This window comes from Dermacentor variabilis, chromosome 8 (genome assembly GCF_050947875.1).
Source record: "Dermacentor variabilis isolate Ectoservices chromosome 8, ASM5094787v1, whole genome shotgun sequence".
Lineage (NCBI taxonomy): Eukaryota > Metazoa > Arthropoda > Arachnida > Ixodida > Ixodidae > Dermacentor > Dermacentor variabilis.
Genome location: NC_134575.1, coordinates 34,104,366 through 34,124,289, shown reverse-complemented (window position 1 = coordinate 34,124,289; position 19,924 = coordinate 34,104,366). Strand labels below are relative to the sequence as shown.

General features: G+C 48.4%; 2 protein-coding genes across 3 annotated transcripts in view; both read right to left on the bottom strand.

The window, feature by feature from the left end:
* Nucleotides 1-5,052, bottom strand: part of LOC142589975 (uncharacterized) — a 35,789-nt gene extending 30,737 nt beyond the window's left edge. For both annotated transcript variants that reach the window (XR_012830015.1, XM_075701738.1), the window contains exon 1: nucleotides 4,776-5,052. Coding sequence is in view for 1 of the 2 variants with exons in the window: in XM_075701738.1 (XP_075557853.1) it covers nucleotides 4,776-4,856 (81 nt within the window). In the remaining variant the exon portion in view is untranslated. The remainder of the gene's footprint in view (nucleotides 1-4,775) is intronic.
* Nucleotides 5,053-13,054: 8,002 nt separating this feature from the next.
* Nucleotides 13,055-16,083, bottom strand: LOC142589971 (uncharacterized). The gene is made up of 2 exons (XM_075701726.1): nucleotides 14,186-16,083; nucleotides 13,055-13,559 (listed from the first exon to the last, which is right to left on the bottom strand). The coding sequence occupies exons 1-2, from the start codon at nucleotides 16,081-16,083 to the stop codon at nucleotides 13,250-13,252; spliced, it is 2,208 nt and encodes a 735-aa protein (XP_075557841.1). The 3' UTR covers nucleotides 13,055-13,249.
* Between the last annotated feature and the right edge of the window lie 3,841 nt (nucleotides 16,084-19,924).

Below are 19,924 nucleotides of genomic sequence, written 5' to 3'. Positions count from 1 at the left end.
ACCAAAACATTTTGTGTGCTGACAAACATGTCTCTCCATAATAGAAGAGGCAAAGGGGCAACGTACTGCAATAAGACTAATAGGCGGGCTAGTTGGTTTGACTTCATTGTGGAAAGTTTCGCGCACATTGAACGAAGACAAGAAAAGGACACATAGACCAGCGCAGACTAACAACTGACAAAAGAAGTTGTCAATCTGCACTCGTCTTTGTGTCCTTTTCTTCATTCAATGTGTGCAAAACTATCCACAATGAGGGCAATGTACCTTTGACAATGCGAGTTTGTATTGCAAAGCACTTGAATACTGATGGCCATAGCATATTATAAGAGGTCTGGTCGGACATCTCCTGAAAGCATAGTTGGCCCATGCCATCGTATGCCTCTTTCATGCTTGATGAGAACGCCTTGAAGAGAGAAGTAGAGGTGTGATGTGAAGCGGAGAGCAGTGTGATTGTTTTACATATTGCAAGAGTTACGTGTTTAAAACAGTTCAAGAGTTGAGGCCTTCTCCCCGCCACATGCTCTAACCAGCTGCCTGCCTTGCACAGTGAAAGCTGCTAGGTCTCTCAACACACCAGAAGAAAGGCTCCTCCACTGGCCTCCCCTAATCTCCATCCGCAAGACACCGACTGAAATGAAGCTTCACGGTTGTATTCTTGGTGCACAGTTGGACACCGAAAAAAATGTGCTGGCTTGAATCCATGCTGTGAAGGGGGTTGGCCAGCAAAGCTGTGGTATCACTTGATCCGACAGACCAATGTAACGTAGCCTTGAACTACAGTGCAGTCCACTTACAACGATATCAAGAAGAATGAAAAATGCGATCGCTATAACCGATCATCGCTATACCTGGACTGCTGCCTAAGAGAGAGAGAGAGAGAGAGAGAGCTGCCAAACCATCCTTCGTAGCTCCGACACCAAATTTACCACTTATGATAAAAAAATTGCCGTTGTAGAAAGTAGGCTGTGAAAAATTAACCGTTAATTTATACCTCTAAGCAGCGTGTCAAGCGTTAGGCTCGCTGAAATAGAAATCTGCATTTGCTTTCGTGGAAGTTGCAGTCACGGTGTGCATCGTGTCCAGGGGCTGCGCGAACACTGGTGGCTATTGTTTAGCATGCATGAAGTCGGTGATCGACTCTATTGACGACAGTGCACTTTGCATGAATGTTGGGGTCAGTGTCAAAGGCGGGCCACTGTCAATCTCGTCGTCACTGCTGTGGCTGTGGCTTCTGTCGCACCACACTGCCGCCTGTGTCGCGACAACGATCGCCCCGTCGGAGATTTTTCGCAGAACAAGGAAGCACTATCTGCACTCAGAAACTCCTCTGTCGAAGCACCACCTATTTTATCGCCAGTAGCGACGTGCTTCCAGAGTTCGCTAATGTCAGTGACTGCCACCGTGTTGGTTACACACATGGGGGTTTCGCCCCTGGTGCACAAAGTCTGCCGTTTCCGTTGATAGGAATGATCACTGCTTCTAGCCTTCATGATCGTAGCGGTGCTCACAGTTTTCAGAATCGTTGATATCGTCGACTGTGCGAGCTCATATTTTGCATCGCCCCAAGCGACAAAGCTTTGTTCTTTGTTGGCGCACCAACCACTGCTTCCGCAGCACATTCCCGCACTCGCTGAGGGAGATTGTAGAAAGGGAGCGCAGGTGCGGTTTGCTTTGCATTTAAAAAATTTTTTTCCTCTGGACGCGAAGCAGCTGGTGCCATTTTGTGGGACGCTGCGCCAACTTGCGATGCTCTCCGTGGCTTTTGCAATCCGTCCACTGGCAGGATGCGCTGCACGGTAATGGTGGCAGATACGAACTCGCGTAGGCAAACTTTTTACCCTGTCGGTTAAGAGGAACTTAGCAACGCAAGTTTCATGATTATTTTGCATGGAAAATGCCATCCAAAAGGCAGAATTTCGATCGTTATTATCAGATATGCGGTGAATAACATAGTTCAATATGGGATTTTTCTCATAGCCCTAATGAATACCAGTTGATACTTTGAAGTCGATATATCGTTATATGCGGTATCGTTATATGTGGACTGCACTATACATGAAGTGATTGACGGCAAGACAAAATTGCCTAACCTGAGCACGAGGCCGTTGTGAATACTGACGTTTTTGTTCCAGTTTCCGTACCCGCTCATCGTGTTCATGCTGCTTTTTGGGAGTCGGTGCTCACGCAGAATCAATAGGTCCTTGCCATTTCTCTGAGCGCCTTCCGGCTTCGAATACAGACAAACTTAGCCCACTTTGTTGAAATGGCACCTCGCTCGCCGTGAAATTACCCTTCTAGGGCACCTTGTCAACCCTGAGGGTATTTGACCTAACCTGAACAAAATTCACACTGTGCTAGACTTCACGGTTTAATGCTTGGTTAAGGAAGTTCGAAGCTTTATTGGCTTGTGTTCGTATTACCGTCGCTTTGTTCAGGATTTTGCTAACATTACTCGCCCTGTCCGAGCTTTTGAAGAATGATATCGCTTTCTCATGCAAACAATGGCAGGCCGAAGCCTTCTCAACACCTCGGCCGCTGGTTAAAAAAAAGGTGCGGCCTGCCACGTGAGGCAGGCTGCAATGGGAGCAAATGTCTCAGCCGTAGTTGCATTTTCGGCTGCTTGGCTGGGCCAAACGGCGCTAGCTGTTGAGGATGGGATGTGTCAGTTTCCACGGGCGACGGCGTTCGAAGTGCTTTCTTCATGCATTTTTTGTGCTGATCACAGACAACAGTCCCCAACTGGTGGTGCGGTAGTGAATCACAGCCCTGTTGATGCACACGGCAGGCCACACCTTTTTTTTTTTTACCCAGCGGCCGTGTCAGTACTCGTCAAACTCCTGAGGATGCCCCCAATTTTAGCTCATTTTGACCCGTCTGCACCTACCTAGGTCTACACAGATGCTAGTGGCCACGGCATCGGTGCTGCTCTTGGCTAGATTCAGCATGGCCAAGAGTGCGTTCTCGCTTACTCTAGCCGCCTTCTCTCCATGGCCCAGCGTAATTACTCTATCACAGAACGGCAGTGCCTCGCAGTGGTTTGGGCAATAGCAAAGTTTTGCCTGTACCTATATGAGCGCCATTTCATCGTAATTATTTACTTTGTTGGCTGCCTTCCTCGAAAAACCCTACCGGGCACCTCGGCCATTGGGCATTGCATGTACAAAAGTACACCTTCTTTATCATGTACGACTCTGAACGTTTACATCAGGACGAATGCCTGTGCTGACATCCTCTGGACCCTCTGGATGCAGAGGTCGAGACTCAACGGCTGCGGATGTTTCTCCTGCACGTCGTCCTATACCACAGTGCTCCACGGCAGCTCCTCACGGATCGTGGATGTTTCTTGTCTAGGGTCCTTGACAACATCCTCTGCTCCTGCTCTACTGAACATGAAGGCGCCAAAGCATATCATCCACAGAGAAACGACATTACACAATGACTGAACAGAATGCCAACCTACGTATGCTAGCCACGTATGTTTCTGCAGACCATTGGAACTGGGTTCTGCCATGTATATCCTTTGCATATTAATCATCCCATCATGACACTGCACTGGCCACTCGCCGTTTTACATGCTATTTTGCCAGGATCCTCTTCTGCCCTGGACACTATAATTCCTTGTGGAACAGAGTCGCCTACCGCATACGCTTGCGACGCACAGTGGCAGCACAGGCCCGTCAGATAGCTCTTGCTCGTCTCCCTGCATCCCAAGCTTCCCAAGTCTCTTTACAATAGGAATTAAGCACCACAGGTCTGTCAAGTTTTTACCTGACTCCCTCGTACTCTTGTGGTCACCATCTTGTGTCGGCCTATCAGGAAAAAAAGCTTCTGTCGCATTATTTATATCTATATCGAATTCTATGACAGCTTTCAGGTGTCACCTACGAGATCGCTCCCGAAGACTCTGGCCCATCATATGCACAACCAAGAACTGATGCCGTTCATATAGTCTGCTTGAATCCCTACGTGCGAGCTGTTCCTGTGCCACATTAGCTTGCTCCAGGACGGCACTCCATCGCCGGTGGGGTAGTGTTGCAGTGAAGATGACGAGCAAATAAAAAACGATCAGGACAAAGTGTGCTGTTTCTGCTAGTGCTGCACTCGCCATGTATTAAGAGGAAGCTTTAGCTCGAGCGCAACGTGTGCTTTCAGCACCGCTACTGTGTCAAAGAAAAGCTATTATATATAATTAAATAGAATATACCATTATATGAGAGTAATTTCGACATTCGTGTTTCTGTGTTTAATTACTATTTCGATGTTATTGCATTAGCAGTGAGCAATTAGTTGCGCGTAGCTTTGACTAACCAAGTTAACCTGCCTTCACCAGCTAAGTTAAGCCGTGTTGGGCCTCAAAGCCATGACCGTGAACTCAACGACGTCAATAGCCAGATACAAGTTAAGTCTGCAGTGAAGCCCTGCCCATGCCCTCATAACCGCCATCCACTGTTCCTCCGCGAAGGCTGCAAAGTCGGCATTTCAAACGTTCTCTGTTACCTAAATATGGGGGTAACCACAAAAATAAAGTTATAATAGCGTAATTTTGTACGTTTTCACTGGTCTAATGTGGCATAACAGTGAAAGTCTAATTCTTTATTGCACTGAAATGAAACCCTTGCTTCGTTGCAACTATTTACTGCCAAGTTTCACTTCAGTCGGCATTGAAGTTTCATGAGTAAAACGGGCTCAGCAGTGAAATGAATTGTACCGCGGACTTTAGAACAGTGAAATGCTCAGATTCCATACGCATTGTCGATGTCTGTTTCACAGCTCACCGCTTCCGTTGATGAAAAGACTTCAAGAACAGTAGGCGCTCCGGAGGTATCAGGTACGACGCCATGTTGAAAACGTCGCATGACGATGACTTCTGTGATTGGCTAGCGGAGTAACACAATGCCGCGCGGTCCGTGTGCCTCGGTTGCCAACTGCTGTGTTTTTTAACGGTTGTATCTGACTATAATGAATCAATCTTCATAACACGCTAGTTAAGACAAAGCGATAACCGCATTCATTGGTCCTAGCTTGCAAACTTCACGCGTTACCACGAATCGAACTCAGTTTGATGCTAGGTTAGAACCGTCCCTTCGGTGGGTGCTGCCATGTTTGTTGACGCAAAGCCTTTAGGGCAGCTTTTGGGGCATACAAACTGGGATACACAGCGCAAGAATGACTCAAGGACAAAGCAGGTACATTGGTGCTAGCACATTGTGTTAGCACGCCGTCTATTCTTTTATCAAAGAAAGAGCTTAAATTTTTGGGCATAGTAGTCACATGACTGCTTTTCCTCCTTTCCTTCAGGGTGCCTGTTGCAGGGGCGTCCCACTGAGTATATATACATGCTCACCAGCTGCAATAAATCAATTGTTGAAAGTTGGCGCTCGTCCTGCGTTCCTTGTGTCATTCTTGCGCTATGTGTCCCAGTTTGTATGTATCCCACCAACACGCCCAAGCTTCTTCCCTGCTAAAGCTTTTGGGGCTTCTGCTAAGTAAGTGAAATAACGTGCTGGACGCAAAAGCCAAACGCCGTTTGAGTCTCGAGCATGCGCAGTGCCTTCGATGCTATTTCTTTGGGGCCCCTATTCTAAAACTCTGTATTAAGGCGAAAGCCTTAAGGCTACGTTCACACTTGGTCTCGGAGCAGGCGGAAGCGGAAAAAGCTTGACAAAATCTGCCCGCCTAGGCGGAAAACCAGGCGGTGAAAAAATCGGTCTCGGACCGAATTTTTCGCCCTGGCGAAGCGGAAGGCGGTTCCGCTTCACCGGAAGCTGCACTAGCATGTAAACATCCGGTCGTAAAATTTAGTTAAAGCTATCGAAACTATGTCTTCTTTATCTTCCATGGTACGCGAAAGTCAAGGACGACACGTGCAGATGGGCGAAATGATAGCTTTTAATAACTGGAGGGTCAATGAATGAACGGACGTCTTGAAATAGTGTGCTGAACAGCGCCACCTCGCGGGCAAACGCGCGCAAACAAGGTGGATGTGGGTGAAAGCGGCAGTGGTTTCCAGTGCAGTGGCGAAACAAATGCGAACATCTTGTACGTGCGCGCAGAATATTTCCCGGCCGCTTTGGCTTTTCCGCCCGCTTGCCGTTTCCCAAGTATGAACGTAGCCTAAGCGGTTAGTACCCCCGATCAGCTTGAATAAAACACGTCGTCCGGCGTAATGGTACAAAAATTGTCATCATCAGCAATGGCTGATACCCTCCTAAGCGAGCAAAAAATGCAATCTCTTGTCCCTCTCAATTCGGAGGCTGCAAGCACTCGGCAAAGTGAATCTTACAGTGCATACATCGGAATCACGCATACAACGTACGGAAAAGCGGCGTCTAGTCGAGTGGAACAAAACAAAAAAAAAGCATGTGACCTTCCCAGTGGCTCATACTCCCGAAAGCAGGCAAAAAATGCAATGGCTCATACACTAGTAAGGCTGAGGCAACAAGTGTTAAAAAAAGTGACGCGAACAGTGCACACACTCATTCAAATCACCCACACAACACACACAACAGCACACGTTCCAATGCCCTGCTTAGAGGATGGAACGTAAAGTCGAAGAGGAAGGTCGCTGGCGCGAGTCTGACCCCGCTATACGAGCGCGCGAAGCCGCAGCGAAGCGTAAGAAAACGAGCCCTTGAGCTTCGCACGGTCCCTTGAGCTTCGACGCGACTTCTCCGGAGCTCTCGGAGAGAGATTCAACCGAGGTGCTCGACCAGGGGGTCGTTCGGATCGCAACAGTGAGCTTTCGGGGTTTTGGCTAAGTGTCGGGCGGCTCTAGTCCAGCTTTGTAGATGCCAAGCAGGGTTTTAAGATAAATTTACATTATCTGCTACGGAGATAGTGCCACAAATGTCTAAATGTTCTCCAGGGGACGGCACGGGGCGATCTCCGCCCTGGTCGGCCTCGCTACCACCTGATCAAATGTCTCTTGAAGCTTTCTTTCGTAGTGGGGTGAGCAGCATTCCTGTGGCGCTGGTGCCTCTGCATGGAGGAGCCATCCGGCTCAACAACCCGAAGGCAGTGCAGGCGGAACTTCAGGCGGCAACTCATCACTACTTGCACATCACTGATGTGCGACAGTTTGGCAGAGGTGGGATTGTTTGCCGTTCGCCAGACCAAGCGTGTGTGTACGACTTACTTAAGTGCTCATCATTTCGATCGATGCAAGTGAGTGCCTTCATTCCCCCGCATCTTGCCTGCACTAAGGGAATCGTTCGTGGTGTAGACTCCTCCTTAAGTCCGACAGAGACCCTAGAAAAGCTCTGCGCGGCTGGAGTAATTTCTGTTTACCGGTGCAACAGAATGGTGGACAATACACGCGTCCCTACTGAGTCAGTAATTGCCACGTTTGCAGGTACGTCTTGCCCTACAGAGATAAAAGTCTGGCCTCTAATATTCAGAGTGGACCCGCTTGCCTCGCGTCCGTTACAATGTCGAAATTGTTGGCGCTATGGTCACAGCATGGGTGGTTGCAAATCCAGCCTTCGTTGTTGCGTCTGCGGCGGGAGCCATTCCGCTAGTAATTGCTCGGCCGAGTCGGACTCTTGCTGCCTCTGCGGTGGAGCCCACAAAGCTGATTGCTCAAACTGCCCTGCTCGAACTCAAGAAGTCCAAATAATGGAGGTTATGGACAAAAGGCGCTGCTCACGCCAAGAGGCAATTGCGGCGGTAAAAGAAAGAGCCCATGGTTATGCGAGTGTGACATCACGAACCCAAGCTGTCGTTGATGGAAGCCTGTCAGAGGTAATCGCACAAGCTATTGAAAAGTCTATGGCTAAAATTATGGAGCGCATAGTAGAAAGCGTCACGGAATGCTTCAATGGACTGGTTTCCTCGAAGTCAGAAAAATTATTACCGAGTGTTACTGCCCTGCCATCATGCTCTGACGTGAATGCTTGTTTAACCCACTCTCAGGAAAATGGAGCAATTGCGTCCGCAACCCATATAGAGCAAGTCAGGTATGTCCCAGGTACCTCAACCAAGGCAACTAATAGCCCAGACAACCCTGATTGTCCAGATACCTCAAACATGGATATTGACGTGAGGGCACATAAAAGGAGGTGTTCTCCCTTTGAGGCTACCACTTCACACTCAGTTAGTAAATCCAAGAAAATCCTCCCTGAAGTCAACCCGAAAGGTAATATATTGGAGGAGGCTGTGGCCTCTGCGGTGCTCTCATCACTGGAAGGTTGATGAGGGTATTGCAGTGGAACTGCAGATCAGTATTCGCTGCTTCTACAGATTTAAACGTTCTATCGTCTCAAATTTCTCCAGATGTAATTTTACTGCAAGAAACCTGGTTATCCCCTGAAAAACAATTTTCTCTGCGCAATTTTAGGTCCTTTCGCCTAGATCGCCCATCTAGAGGTGGGGGACTGTTAATTATGGTCTCAAGCAAGTTTTGCCACAGGGCACATATATCATTCCAGCTGACGTCTCCAGAATGTGAAATTCTAGCAGTAGAAATTACTCTCCGTGGCAGTAGACCTTTCTCGTTAGTCAATATATACTTTCCCTCGGGCGTGCAGGATACACACCCACTAGACTCGGTTATGGCAAAATGCGGTAAAGAAATAATTTTGGCAGGTGACTTCGACTCTCATCATGTATCATGGGGATCCAGGACAGACCTGTGCGGAAAGCGTCTGTGGGACTGGGCAATCACAAATAACTTTTCGTGTCAAAATTCGGGATCACTGCAGTTACGTTTCTTCGCGGACAGTTCAGATCTGTGCTGGATCTTACATTTTCAGGTCCAGGTATTCTCACATCCGCATGGGAAACGGTGAATGTCGGGACGACCAGCGATCATTTGCCTGTTTTGTTTGAAGTGGTAGGTCCGCAGTCCACCGTGGAGGCTCGCATCCACTCTTTTGTGGATTACCGTACATTTAAAAATTGCTTGCGGACTACTTTCAAATCAATGGAAAATTCTCCATTGAAAGCCGAGGATATTTGCTCAATCATTGATAATTCACGCAAAAGATCAGAGTTCCAGGTAAAGGCATGTAAAAACACTGCTTCTACAAATTGGTGGAATGACGAGTGCTCGCGGGACTACAAGCGACGCAAGGCTGCATGGAAACAACTCATGCATAACCAATCTCCGAAAAACTGGAAAAACTATAAATTTATTGCTGGAACATTTAAAAGAACGGTAGGTAAGGCAAAAGACGATTACAATGTCCGACATTTCGAATTCCTTTCGAAAGCAAATAATAAGCGTGCATTATTTCGGTTTTTAAAATCCCAAAAAATGATTCCACGTCCCTTGAACTGGGAGTCGGTAGTTTTAACCACAAGTGAAAAAGCTGACACTCTAAATGTAATCGCGCAAGGGTCAGAGACCCGCTTCGCTACCTCTCTTCCCTTCTCTCCTTACGCGCAGGGCAATTCAGAAGATTTCGAAGAGTTTTCCATGGCAGAATTGTCCCAAGCCGTTCACTGTTTATCAACTGCAGCCCCAGGTCCCGATGGAGTCACTACCAAGATGATTAAGCTTCTCTTTGAAGTCGCTCCTAACGGCTTGTTAGATACCATAAATTACTCAGTACAATATGCATGGTTCCCTCCTGTGTGGAGAATTGCGAAGGTGATTCCTCTGCTGAAAGACCAAACCAAAGGGTATGTCCTAGACAATATTCGGCCTATTTCTCTAACATCAAATTTCGTAAAATTAATAGAAAGATTATTAAACGCACGTATGGTTCAGTTTGTGACCACAAGAGAATTATTGAGCCCCTGCCAAATTGGATTTAGACCTGGGATGTCCATTTGGTGCGCACATATCGACCTAGAAAGCCGAATTCAGTTGGCTTGTTACCAAAAACAATATGCTGCCCTAGTCACATTAGACATTTCTAAAGCATACGATAGTGTGGAATACCCTTTATTAATAAAGAGGATGCAGGATATTGGATTGCCAGACTACTTCGTGACGTGGACTGCCGAGTTCTTGCAGGGCAGGGAGTTTTACTGTGCTCAAAGCGGAATTTCATCGGGAAAATTCAGACAAACACGCGGGGTTCCTCAAGGGGCAGTTTTGTCCCCGCTGCTGTTTAACATCCTACTCAGCTCCATTCCTCATCATCAAAATGTAAGCACGTACGTTTACGCTGATGATATAGCGTTTTTTGCATCAGCAAGGGATATTCAGTCTCTGTACGAATGCTTACAGGAATACTTATGCGAGCTAGAAGCATGGCTAGACAGTATTCGCTTGTCCCTTAATGTAAATAAGAGTGCCGTTCCTGTCTTTCCCCTACAAGACCCAGTTACTATATCCCTTTCATACCGTCATTCCACTATCCCACAAGTGGAAAAGGTCAGGTACCTTGGAATTATTTATGATAGTAATCTTGATTGGCGTCAGCATATTGACCATATATCTTCGAAAGCTTCTCGTGCAATGGGGATATTACGAAGGATAAGTAATTATCGATGGGGCATGCGCAGAGAAACACTCATAATGATTTACCGCATGTATATTCGACCTATAATAGAGTTCGGTTGTGTGTTATTCTCCGGCGCCGCGGCTTACAAGCTACGCCCACTATAGTTTTGCTGGAACGGGAAGCGCTTCGCTTATGTCTGGGGCTACCAAAGTTTGTAGCCAACGCTGTGCTCTACATGGAAGCACGATTACCTTGCCTTGAAATGAGATTTAAAATACTTACTGTCCAAACATTTATAAGGCTCTATGAATCCCCACTAAGAAGATCCCAGTCCATCTTCATCAAACAACGAGTCCAATTTTTTGGAGTCAGATGGCCACGGTTTCACACGCCACAAGTCATTGTATCGCAATCGTTATTGAATCCGTTAGACGTAAATATAAATGACATAATCACGGAAAACAGCATCTCAAATTCACTAGTTATTACTTATGATGACCTATACCCAAATAATGCAAAGCAGCTTCCCTCGCATATTCTTAACGGCTTACTCCAGGATCACTTGAATCAACTCCACACTAACGTAATTATAGCAACGGATGCTTCGCAGAGTGAAGAAAAGGCAGGAGTTGGAATTTTCTCATCATCATTGGACTGGTCTTTTTCTATTCGGCTTCCCGACTTCACTCCAATATACCTAGCGGAATTCCTAGCTGTTGTCCTAGCTTTACGAAAGCTACAATCTTCCAGGACAACGGCGGTAATAATCACAGATTCTTTGTCGCTGTGCACCTCACTTACTGCTCCCGGCGAGTCACACATATTGAAAACTTTTTACTCACTGGCTCCTAGTCATTTGAGAAGTTTACGATTAATATGGGTACCTGGGCACAAAGGCATATTTATGAATGAGGTGGCAGACAGCTTGGCCAAGGCTTCTATCAGCGGCCCAGTGCTTCCCCTTCTTCCAACGATGGGTTTTATCACGTCCGCCAGGTTTAGAAGATACATCCTTTTAACATCACAATCGAACCTTAAATCATCCTTGGAACTACGCCACTTACAATTCCCTTGGAGCAGGAAGTTTTGCAAAACAAGACAAACGGAAGTTACATTAACGAGACTACGTTGTCGAGTCCCATCTCTAAATTTTTACATGCACCGATCTGGTCTGGCAATATCCCCATTGTGCCCTTTTTGCAATGCATTAGAGACGATTGAGCACTACTTGCTGGAATGCCGGCGTTTCTCCTCCGTGAGGAAAATGACATTAGAAATTACAGTGCGACAGCTTGGCCTGCCATTGAACACTCCGGTACTACTGTCTTTCGGAGAGTCTGTGCTTGGGCACTCACACAGGAATGTGTGCTTCGCCTTAGAAAAATTTATTATTGAATCAAACCGATTTCATTGATGACCATATTATTCTATTTATTCCTCCTCTATTGCCGCATTGATATATTATAGATACTTTTTTTCCCTCTACGTAGCATGACAGTCTACTGAACCGTTTCGATTTTCTCTCGGCTAAATTCATGTAAAAAAATTTTAGGTTGTTACCTCCATTTTCTGCACACTTAAGCAAAGTCTGCCCGACTCTTGGCCAATCCCCGCGAGTGGGTAAGCGCCAAACTCATCAAGGACATCATCATCATCATCATCATCATCTGCGAAAGCAGCAACACGACGATGCCAAGATTGCCAAGTGTGCAGCAGGCCTTCGCCTTCGCATGCTACAGGAGTTTAACATACGGCTCAACTTTTTGCTTCTATTAGCTGTATTTTCCAATAAAAATGTCTCTTTGTCACTGCGCGCCCAGCACTGATCGCTTTTTCCCGCGTCTTTCGGGCCTTTTGCACCGTTTAAGAAATTGATTTTGATGAAATGCCTTCAGAATGTCACAGCGAAAAACTGTGTGCAATACGATGTTCGCGTTGTGGCTAATCGCACAGTGATGTTATTTTTTTTCTTCAGGCATTCGCGTCGGCGTCTGGTTTGCCTACATTGTTAGCACCGAGATTGTTTTTCAGCACTGCCTTTGGTATATTACAGGGCCACACTAATGACTTTGCGCACTAATACATGTATGGTACGTCTGCCGCTGAAGCACCACTTTTGGCGAGTAGCACTTGCGCCTTTCGGAACACGAGTTTTCAGAACACGGGATCCGAGTAAAATCTAAATTTCATCGCAGCCTTGAGGTCCATCAACCGAACGGTAGAGTTGATACTTCGTCGCACAATCATCGCATTCCTGACGTATATTTCACACTCTGCGGTGAAGTCGCGAGAAAATTTTCCCTTATGCTCATTTTCCGTGCTCTGAAATATCTTGAGCGTGGCCGTATACGTTATATAGCCGAACTCCGGTGTCACACGACCTGCGCGCTTAAGGGTTGCGAGCTACACGCATCTTCTGGACAGCGCAACTTCACCTACGACTCACGCGACGATAACTGGACGAGGCCCCACTGCGAGCCGGCCCAGTCGGAATTGATTCATCGTCAAACTTTGCGCTAGTCCATAGTGCATCTTTGTCCCCGTTTGTCCAGTGCGAAGTTTCAGGACGAGGCGTACGCGTGCACTATCAGACGCGGTGTCACCAAATTTGCCGTTTAGCCACAGCAGAACCACAATAGCGCGTGCTTATATGTTTTGTTAGATTGCTTCCACGAACTTCTCTTTTTGAATGCTTTATTTGTTTTTGGGTTACGGCATCTTGCGGTGGATGGCGCCTGCAAGTAACGACGAACACGCGTAGTATGTGCGATTTCTTCTTTTTTTTTTCTCGACTGTCTGTCTGGGCAGATGGCGTGTCTCTAAGACAAACTACAACAAAGGACAGCATCGCGCGTACGTCACACGCGGTTCGGCTCTGATTGGGCGCATTCGTCCACGACGTCATCAAGCGCGAGGCAGCGCCGGATCGCGATCCAGCAGTGCTCGTTGAGGTCGTCGAGCTGCCTGCACCCGTCTACCCCTCGATGACACGTGACCCTTTCCTTCACGACTCCTGCGAGTCGCATGAACTCGTGCATGCCTTCGAAGGACCTGACTTCGTCTCGGAGAGCGGCCGCTGCCTCGTCCTCGCTGATGGACTGGATTTCGGCAAGTTCCTCCAGAAGAGCTCGGTGCCGCAAGACCCGCTCCAGCGCCGCCGCAGTGGTCCTGTCGAAAACGCGATACGTGCCGGGACAGTTTTACATCTTGTCGAAGTCGCTAAACTCAAGATTTCACCGCGATACAATAGCAGTGATAACATGTGTTAAAGCGTGGTCGAGCCGATGCAGTCATACGAAGGAAGTTGTTGGAGTAGCTCCTCTGTAAGGTTCGTAATGAAATGCTGTGCTCAGGATAAGAAAGAGAATTAAAAATCGAAAGAAAAGTATGTGTCCTCGTCTAGTGGATACATTGAGGCGTTATGTTTCAAAAATGAGCAAACGCATCACTTCCTGAAGCACTTTCTCAGCTAACCTCGGCTCCCTTTGGCCCAATCGAGGATTACGTCGCGACCTCGTTAGGGCTGTTTCAAGAGGTTGTCCACATTTGTTTCTAAGCAGCTGTTCCGCCGGGTAATAGCGAATGCTATAAGCGACAGTGGGTAAGCCAACGAGCAGTCTTAATAAGAACGGCGGGATGATTATTCGGACATTTCAATGGCAGGGTTAAACGGCAGGTCTAAAAGAAATGATCAAAATTAAAAAAAAAAACAATCAGAGCATGCGTTATTCTTCCCGACACGAGTCTTGCTAGTAGTTGTGTCGAAGTGCGGCAGTTTCATTATTAGTACTTACTTGTCAGGATTAGCTCCTGCTAGGAATTGCGAAGCACTGGCCACAAGGCGGGAGTTCCTCCGCACCGTGTCCCAGACGGCAAACGAGTCCTTGTTCATGTAACCAGGAAATTCGACTCTTATGAGGCTGTAGTTTCGAGATATGCCGTCGGACAAGCGACTCACGAACACCGCCATGTGCCAGCTATGTTGTACCGAAACGGAGAACCTTCGTATGTTTTCGCTGTGCTTGACGACATCTGCCATGCGCTCAGAGTCGTCCTCAGGCATGCACGTCGCGCTGACGCACAGCTCTGCTAAGCTGCTGTTCCTTGACAACGACTCTACCACGGCCGTCCAAGCTAGGTCAGTTTCATTCGCCGGATCGGCAACAGACACCGAGATCAGCCGCAGTTTCTTGAGCGTGGTGGTGGTTCCAACATAGTCCGCCAGAGCAGACGACAGGTCCTCCCTGTACGTACCAGGATCAATAGTCACAGTCAGCGATGTCACGTGGTTCAGCGAACACAGCTGGTGCAGAAGCCTGCCAAGCGGCGGAGCATCGGCTCCGTCATCTGTCTGTGAGGCGATGACGTCGCGGAAACAATGGTACCTGAGTAAATGCAAATCGTGCCGATAGCAGGAAGCCCCCAACCCTGGTCCAAAAACGACCTTCTCCTCGGCGCCACTTTCTCGTAGGGCCTCGCAGACTTGTTGCATAGCGATGGCGTCCGTGGCGACCCCGTCTATGATGACGTTCTTTAGACTGTGCTTCGTCGAAAGCGCTCTAAAGAACAGAGCCCACTTCTGTGGCCTCCACATGTTGAATGGTAGTGTAAGTTCTTGAAGCGTCTCATTCTCCGTGATGGTTGTCAACAAGACATCCCAAATGAAAGCACCCCTCTGTAGGTAAGAACTGTAGAGGCCAGGTTGGCTGGGTGGAATGTGAATACTGCGCAGCGTCGTATTTCTTGCAAAAATGTTATCTACGGCTTCCAAACATCGCTCCGACACGAACGCTGCCCTGAAGTCTAGTCTGGTGATCGTCCTGTTTTTCTCGAGTCCTCGTAGTATCAACTGCATCTCAGTGCTGTAAAAGGAGCCGTCTCCCACAAAGGTCAGCATCGTTAAGGCAGTCGAACTCTTCAGGTACTCCGCGAAAGTAGCACAAATTTCTTCCTCGGCGTAGAGCCCGAATGCAATGTTCATCGATAGCTCCCTTAGGGTTGAGCACGCCATGATCGCAGTCAAGAACGCCTTTGTAGCCCTGCATTTCATGATTACATTGGGAACATGGAGAGACGTGAGGGACCTCGTCGTCAACAGGAGGGATGTCAGCGCGTCCAGAAAACACCGCCGGCACTCCGCATCACTTGTGCACTCGAAGTGCTTCAAGTTTGGCAGGGTCGGGACGACCGCGCAGAAGTTACTGTGGGGGCCGAGTCCCCGGCTGAACGAGTCCCGCAACTTGAGCGACTCGACGAACTGGTTTCCACGGAGGGCGTCGCACAGGAGATCGTCGTACACGTTGAGCCTGCCCATCGTGATGTCCACATGCGTCACGCAGTGATGCTTCTTGACGAGGCAGTGCAGCAGCGTGGCGACCCGGTGCAGTGTGTCCAGCGAGTGGTCCCTAATGTACGGGCAGTCGATGCTCGCTACGGTCAGCCCGCTGCGCGTTCGCGGGGTTTCTCTCAGTTCTAGCTTGGCCTGGGAAAGCACTTCGTTCCACACACTGAGTTGTCGAACGATATGACACGCTCGGTCCTCGGTCGCAGTGCAAGGTGACGCGTGGTCGACGGGATTGCCCGAGAAGAAGCCTTTTATTCCTTCGATGTCTGCCAAGCCGACGTCGCACAGATTCAACGAGTCTGCTCGACCAGTCGTCACCGGGAACTTCCTTGGGTCACCGCTTGCCATTGTACCTGGAAGGACAGATGAGTAGCTCTTCCAAAATCGATCATGCGCATGCCTTCATAGCGATCATGCGTCTTGACGGATGAAATTTAAGCTATTCCAACTGTTTACCCTTAAAGTGGTGCATTAACTGGCTCGTTCCCCGGACTTTCTTCTGCGCCGTCCGGCTTGTCTTAGGCGCAAAGGCTGTTGGGAAGCAATGTTTGAATGTGACGTTAAGCATTCTCTCCCTCACGTTCTCACGTACACGGCAGGTATTCCCGTCCAGTTAGCGGTCCATGCAATTTTATCATTGTTCACTCTACGCTCGTGTATCGTGATTTGTGCTCCGACTATCGGCAGGCATTCACTGCAGATTGCACCGCGGGTAAGCTAGCCTTACACTGGTGACACAGAGCTAGGCGCTCAGAGCTTGTGCTTTATTTTGTTGCCAATGGCCACCTCGCGTTCCCCCAGAGCGAAAGAAGAGCGTAAGCTGTTCGCGCGGCTGTTAAAACGACGTTGAAACCAACCAGCAAATTGGTATAGCAGACAATTGTGCACATTAACGGCAGATTAGACCAGACCTTTGAGAGCGCTTCGAAAGCGTTTCCATGGTTGCGTAAAACGACAATGAGGCTGAACTACGGACACAAATGACTTTATAGTCACATTACTCCGGACTTGTTAACACTATCGCAACGCGCCATAATATTATTACTGCCACGATAAAGCTTACATTTTTAAAGGACCAATGATTGTTCGCAGGGGTGGCCGAAAAAGGAGAATTCGAATGTGCCATAAGGCAGAATGTTATAAGTTAAATGATATGCCTTGTTAGTGCAAGTGCTCAGAATTTACGTATAATTTGTCTCGTGACGAGAGGCAAATGAGCTCGCAGCTCGATTGACGCCAGAGATCTCCTACACTTGGAGGCACAGTGGCCTCAGAAATCGGCCGGCTCGCATTCGCGGGGATCACAGAGGCCATCCGAAGATGCCATCGGATTTAGCTGACACTCGCCATTCCCCCTTGTTCAGCGGTTGGAGCCTTTCGCGAACACCCAGGCACCTGGCACTCGCCAGAGACGCCAGTCGATGTTTCCAGCTTACTCTTGCACTTGTTGAGTCTTGTTCTTGTTTCTCAGTGAAATTCTGACGTTGTTTTTGACGCTGAGACTCCACCACCGACGTCCTGTAGATTACTTCTTCTTCGTCGTCCTTAGAACGAGAATCAGTAATCGTGCCTTTTGTTTTAATGTTCTGCATCAATAGGGTTAGGAAGACTAAAGCGTCAAAGTACAGATGAAAAAAAAATGTGTGCAACTAGCCTGAAAAACGCGGCGGTGCCGTGGGTTCCATCTCCGCGCTAAAACAAGTTTTTTTCGTTAACAGCGAGGCTGTCTGCCTGACGAAACCACGGGGATTTTCATTGGTGTAGCGTCAGGTATTCTGACGATGACTACAGCGACGACGAGGATGATGATAAGTGCTATGATTATGATGATGCTGATGCTGATGCTGATGGTGGTGGTGGTAGTGATGCTGATGATAATGATGAAGAAGTACCTGTTTGCGGGAGGTTTAAAGAGGCAGAATAACTATTGAGAGTTGGAAGCCAGTCGGATGTGTGATAGGCGACTGCAGATAATCAAAGCGATATCTAAGACTGATAAACATGAAAGAAAAAAGGCTCGATTCAGTCATAAAGACGTCAAGAAAAGCAGTAATAATGCATATTTGAGAAGGGACACAAACTCAATCTAAACTATTGAATAGACATTAAGAGAACAAAGCGTAGACGACCGCTTTATGAACAAAGTCGAAGCATAAGCAAATTGAAATTATTAGTGACAAGAGTAGAGGAAATGCTGAAGAAAATAAGTATGAGGGGACCCTGAAACTATTTTGACGATTTTGGACAGTGGTACGGAGTCATTAGGGTAGGTCCTTCTGGTCATTAAGGGACGCATTTAAGCAGTCAGCGTGAAGCGTGTAATTTATTATGAGGTATTAAAGAGGTGAATCGCTACCGATCGCAGCGACGCCGCCCTCCCGAGTTTTCAGCCCAATTGATGTCAGTTTGGGGGAAAACGTTGGTTTGGGGAGCTTGGCTAACTAAACCCGGTTGGCTGTCTAGGTGACGTCACCGATAATTTTTCCAACCTAATGATGAACAAATATTCTTCGTAATAGTTGCAATATTGTTAAAGTTATTTGTATAAAATGTCACAGAAAGAGCATACACAGCAACAATTAATCGCTACACTTCTTAATCGAATTAATCGTTCTTCTTTTGCCCTGTTCTGATGCGCTACGCCATTTGACTCCATCATGATATACCAACAAGGCTCAACGTGCAAGTTTAGTTTACGCTACCGCCCATCCGTCGAAACGCCCAGCTCGCCTGCGTTTGCCGGATTGCCGGATACGCCTGGCGCTGCGACACAACGCTCGCGACGCACGATGCTTGGATAGTTCTCGCTGTGGATGGACCGCCAGGTGGCTTGCGGAGTGGTCGGAGAGGCTGCGTGCGCTGGCTCCGAGCACAGACCTCCCCACTGCCGGTCACCTGGGTGTGTCACGTACATGCGACCGGATCCGCCGACGCTTCTTTGCCAGCGACGCAAGACACCATCAACGCTCCCTGCTGGGTACCTTCAACCACTCGACGTTCCCGCGATACCATTCTTTCGGCTTGGTTTGGACTTACTGGGACCTTTTCCTCTTTCTACCTCTGGGACCAGGTGTATCAGTGTGGCCACGGATTACGCCACGCGCTGCACCATCACCCGAGCGCTTCCTACAAGCTGCGCCACAGATGTCGCCGATATTCTTCTACGCGACGTGATTTTATTACGTGGAGCTCCGCGACAACTTCTCACAGACCGTAGACGCACATTCCTATCAAAAGTTATTGCGGACATCCTGATGTCTTGTGCCACGAGGCACAAGCTTTCCACGCCATACCATCCGCAAACAAATGGCCTCACGGAGCGTCTCAATCGCACTCTCACAGACGTGCTCGCGAAATATGTCTTTTCAGACCACACTGACTGGGACCTCGCTCTACCGTGTGTCACAATTGCTTATAATTCCTCGCGCCACGACACAGCCGGTTATTCCCCACTTTTCCTTCTGTGCGGCCGAGAACCAGTACTGCCCCTCGACCCAACCCTCCCTGTTCACGCGGCACCGACCAGTGAATATGCACTTGACGCCGTCGCCCGCTGTGCTCACGCAAGGGAAGTTGCCCGTGACTGCCTTCTGAAATCCCAAGGGAGTCAAAGGCGTTTGTACGACCGGCGACACCAAGAAGTACACTTCTGGCCTGGTTCTTTAGTGCTGCTATGGTCTCCCTCGCGTCAGGTTGGCCTGTCAGAAAAACTGCTGTCTCGTTACACAGGCCCACACCGAGTGCTTCGTGCCGTGACTCCCGTCACGCTACGCGATCGCCCCTGACGCCCCATCTGCTTCCCAGTCCACTGATATCGTGCACGTTACACGACTGAAGCAGTATCACCCTCCCAGTGATGACGTTCAGACGCTCCAGGACGTCTCTTCTGCCACCGGAGAATTATGCTACACGCGTGTGGTATTTTATTGCTTGAACGAGGCACGAGGTGGAGAAAATAGGAGGAAGAAGGAACTGGGCTCGCGCTGTGCATCTAACCGGTCAGCGCTACAAGCGCTGTTGTATATGTACCCTGTAAATAGTTGCTCGTCTGACTCCTTCTTCGCGTAACAATATTGTATGGCGCCTCGCAGTGTTACGCAACGGGCTCGTTTGAGCCTGTCGGATCAATCTTTCCTGTCGTCTCGTGAGGGATGGCTTGAGAGGAGGGAGCCGACGACGCTTCCGACGG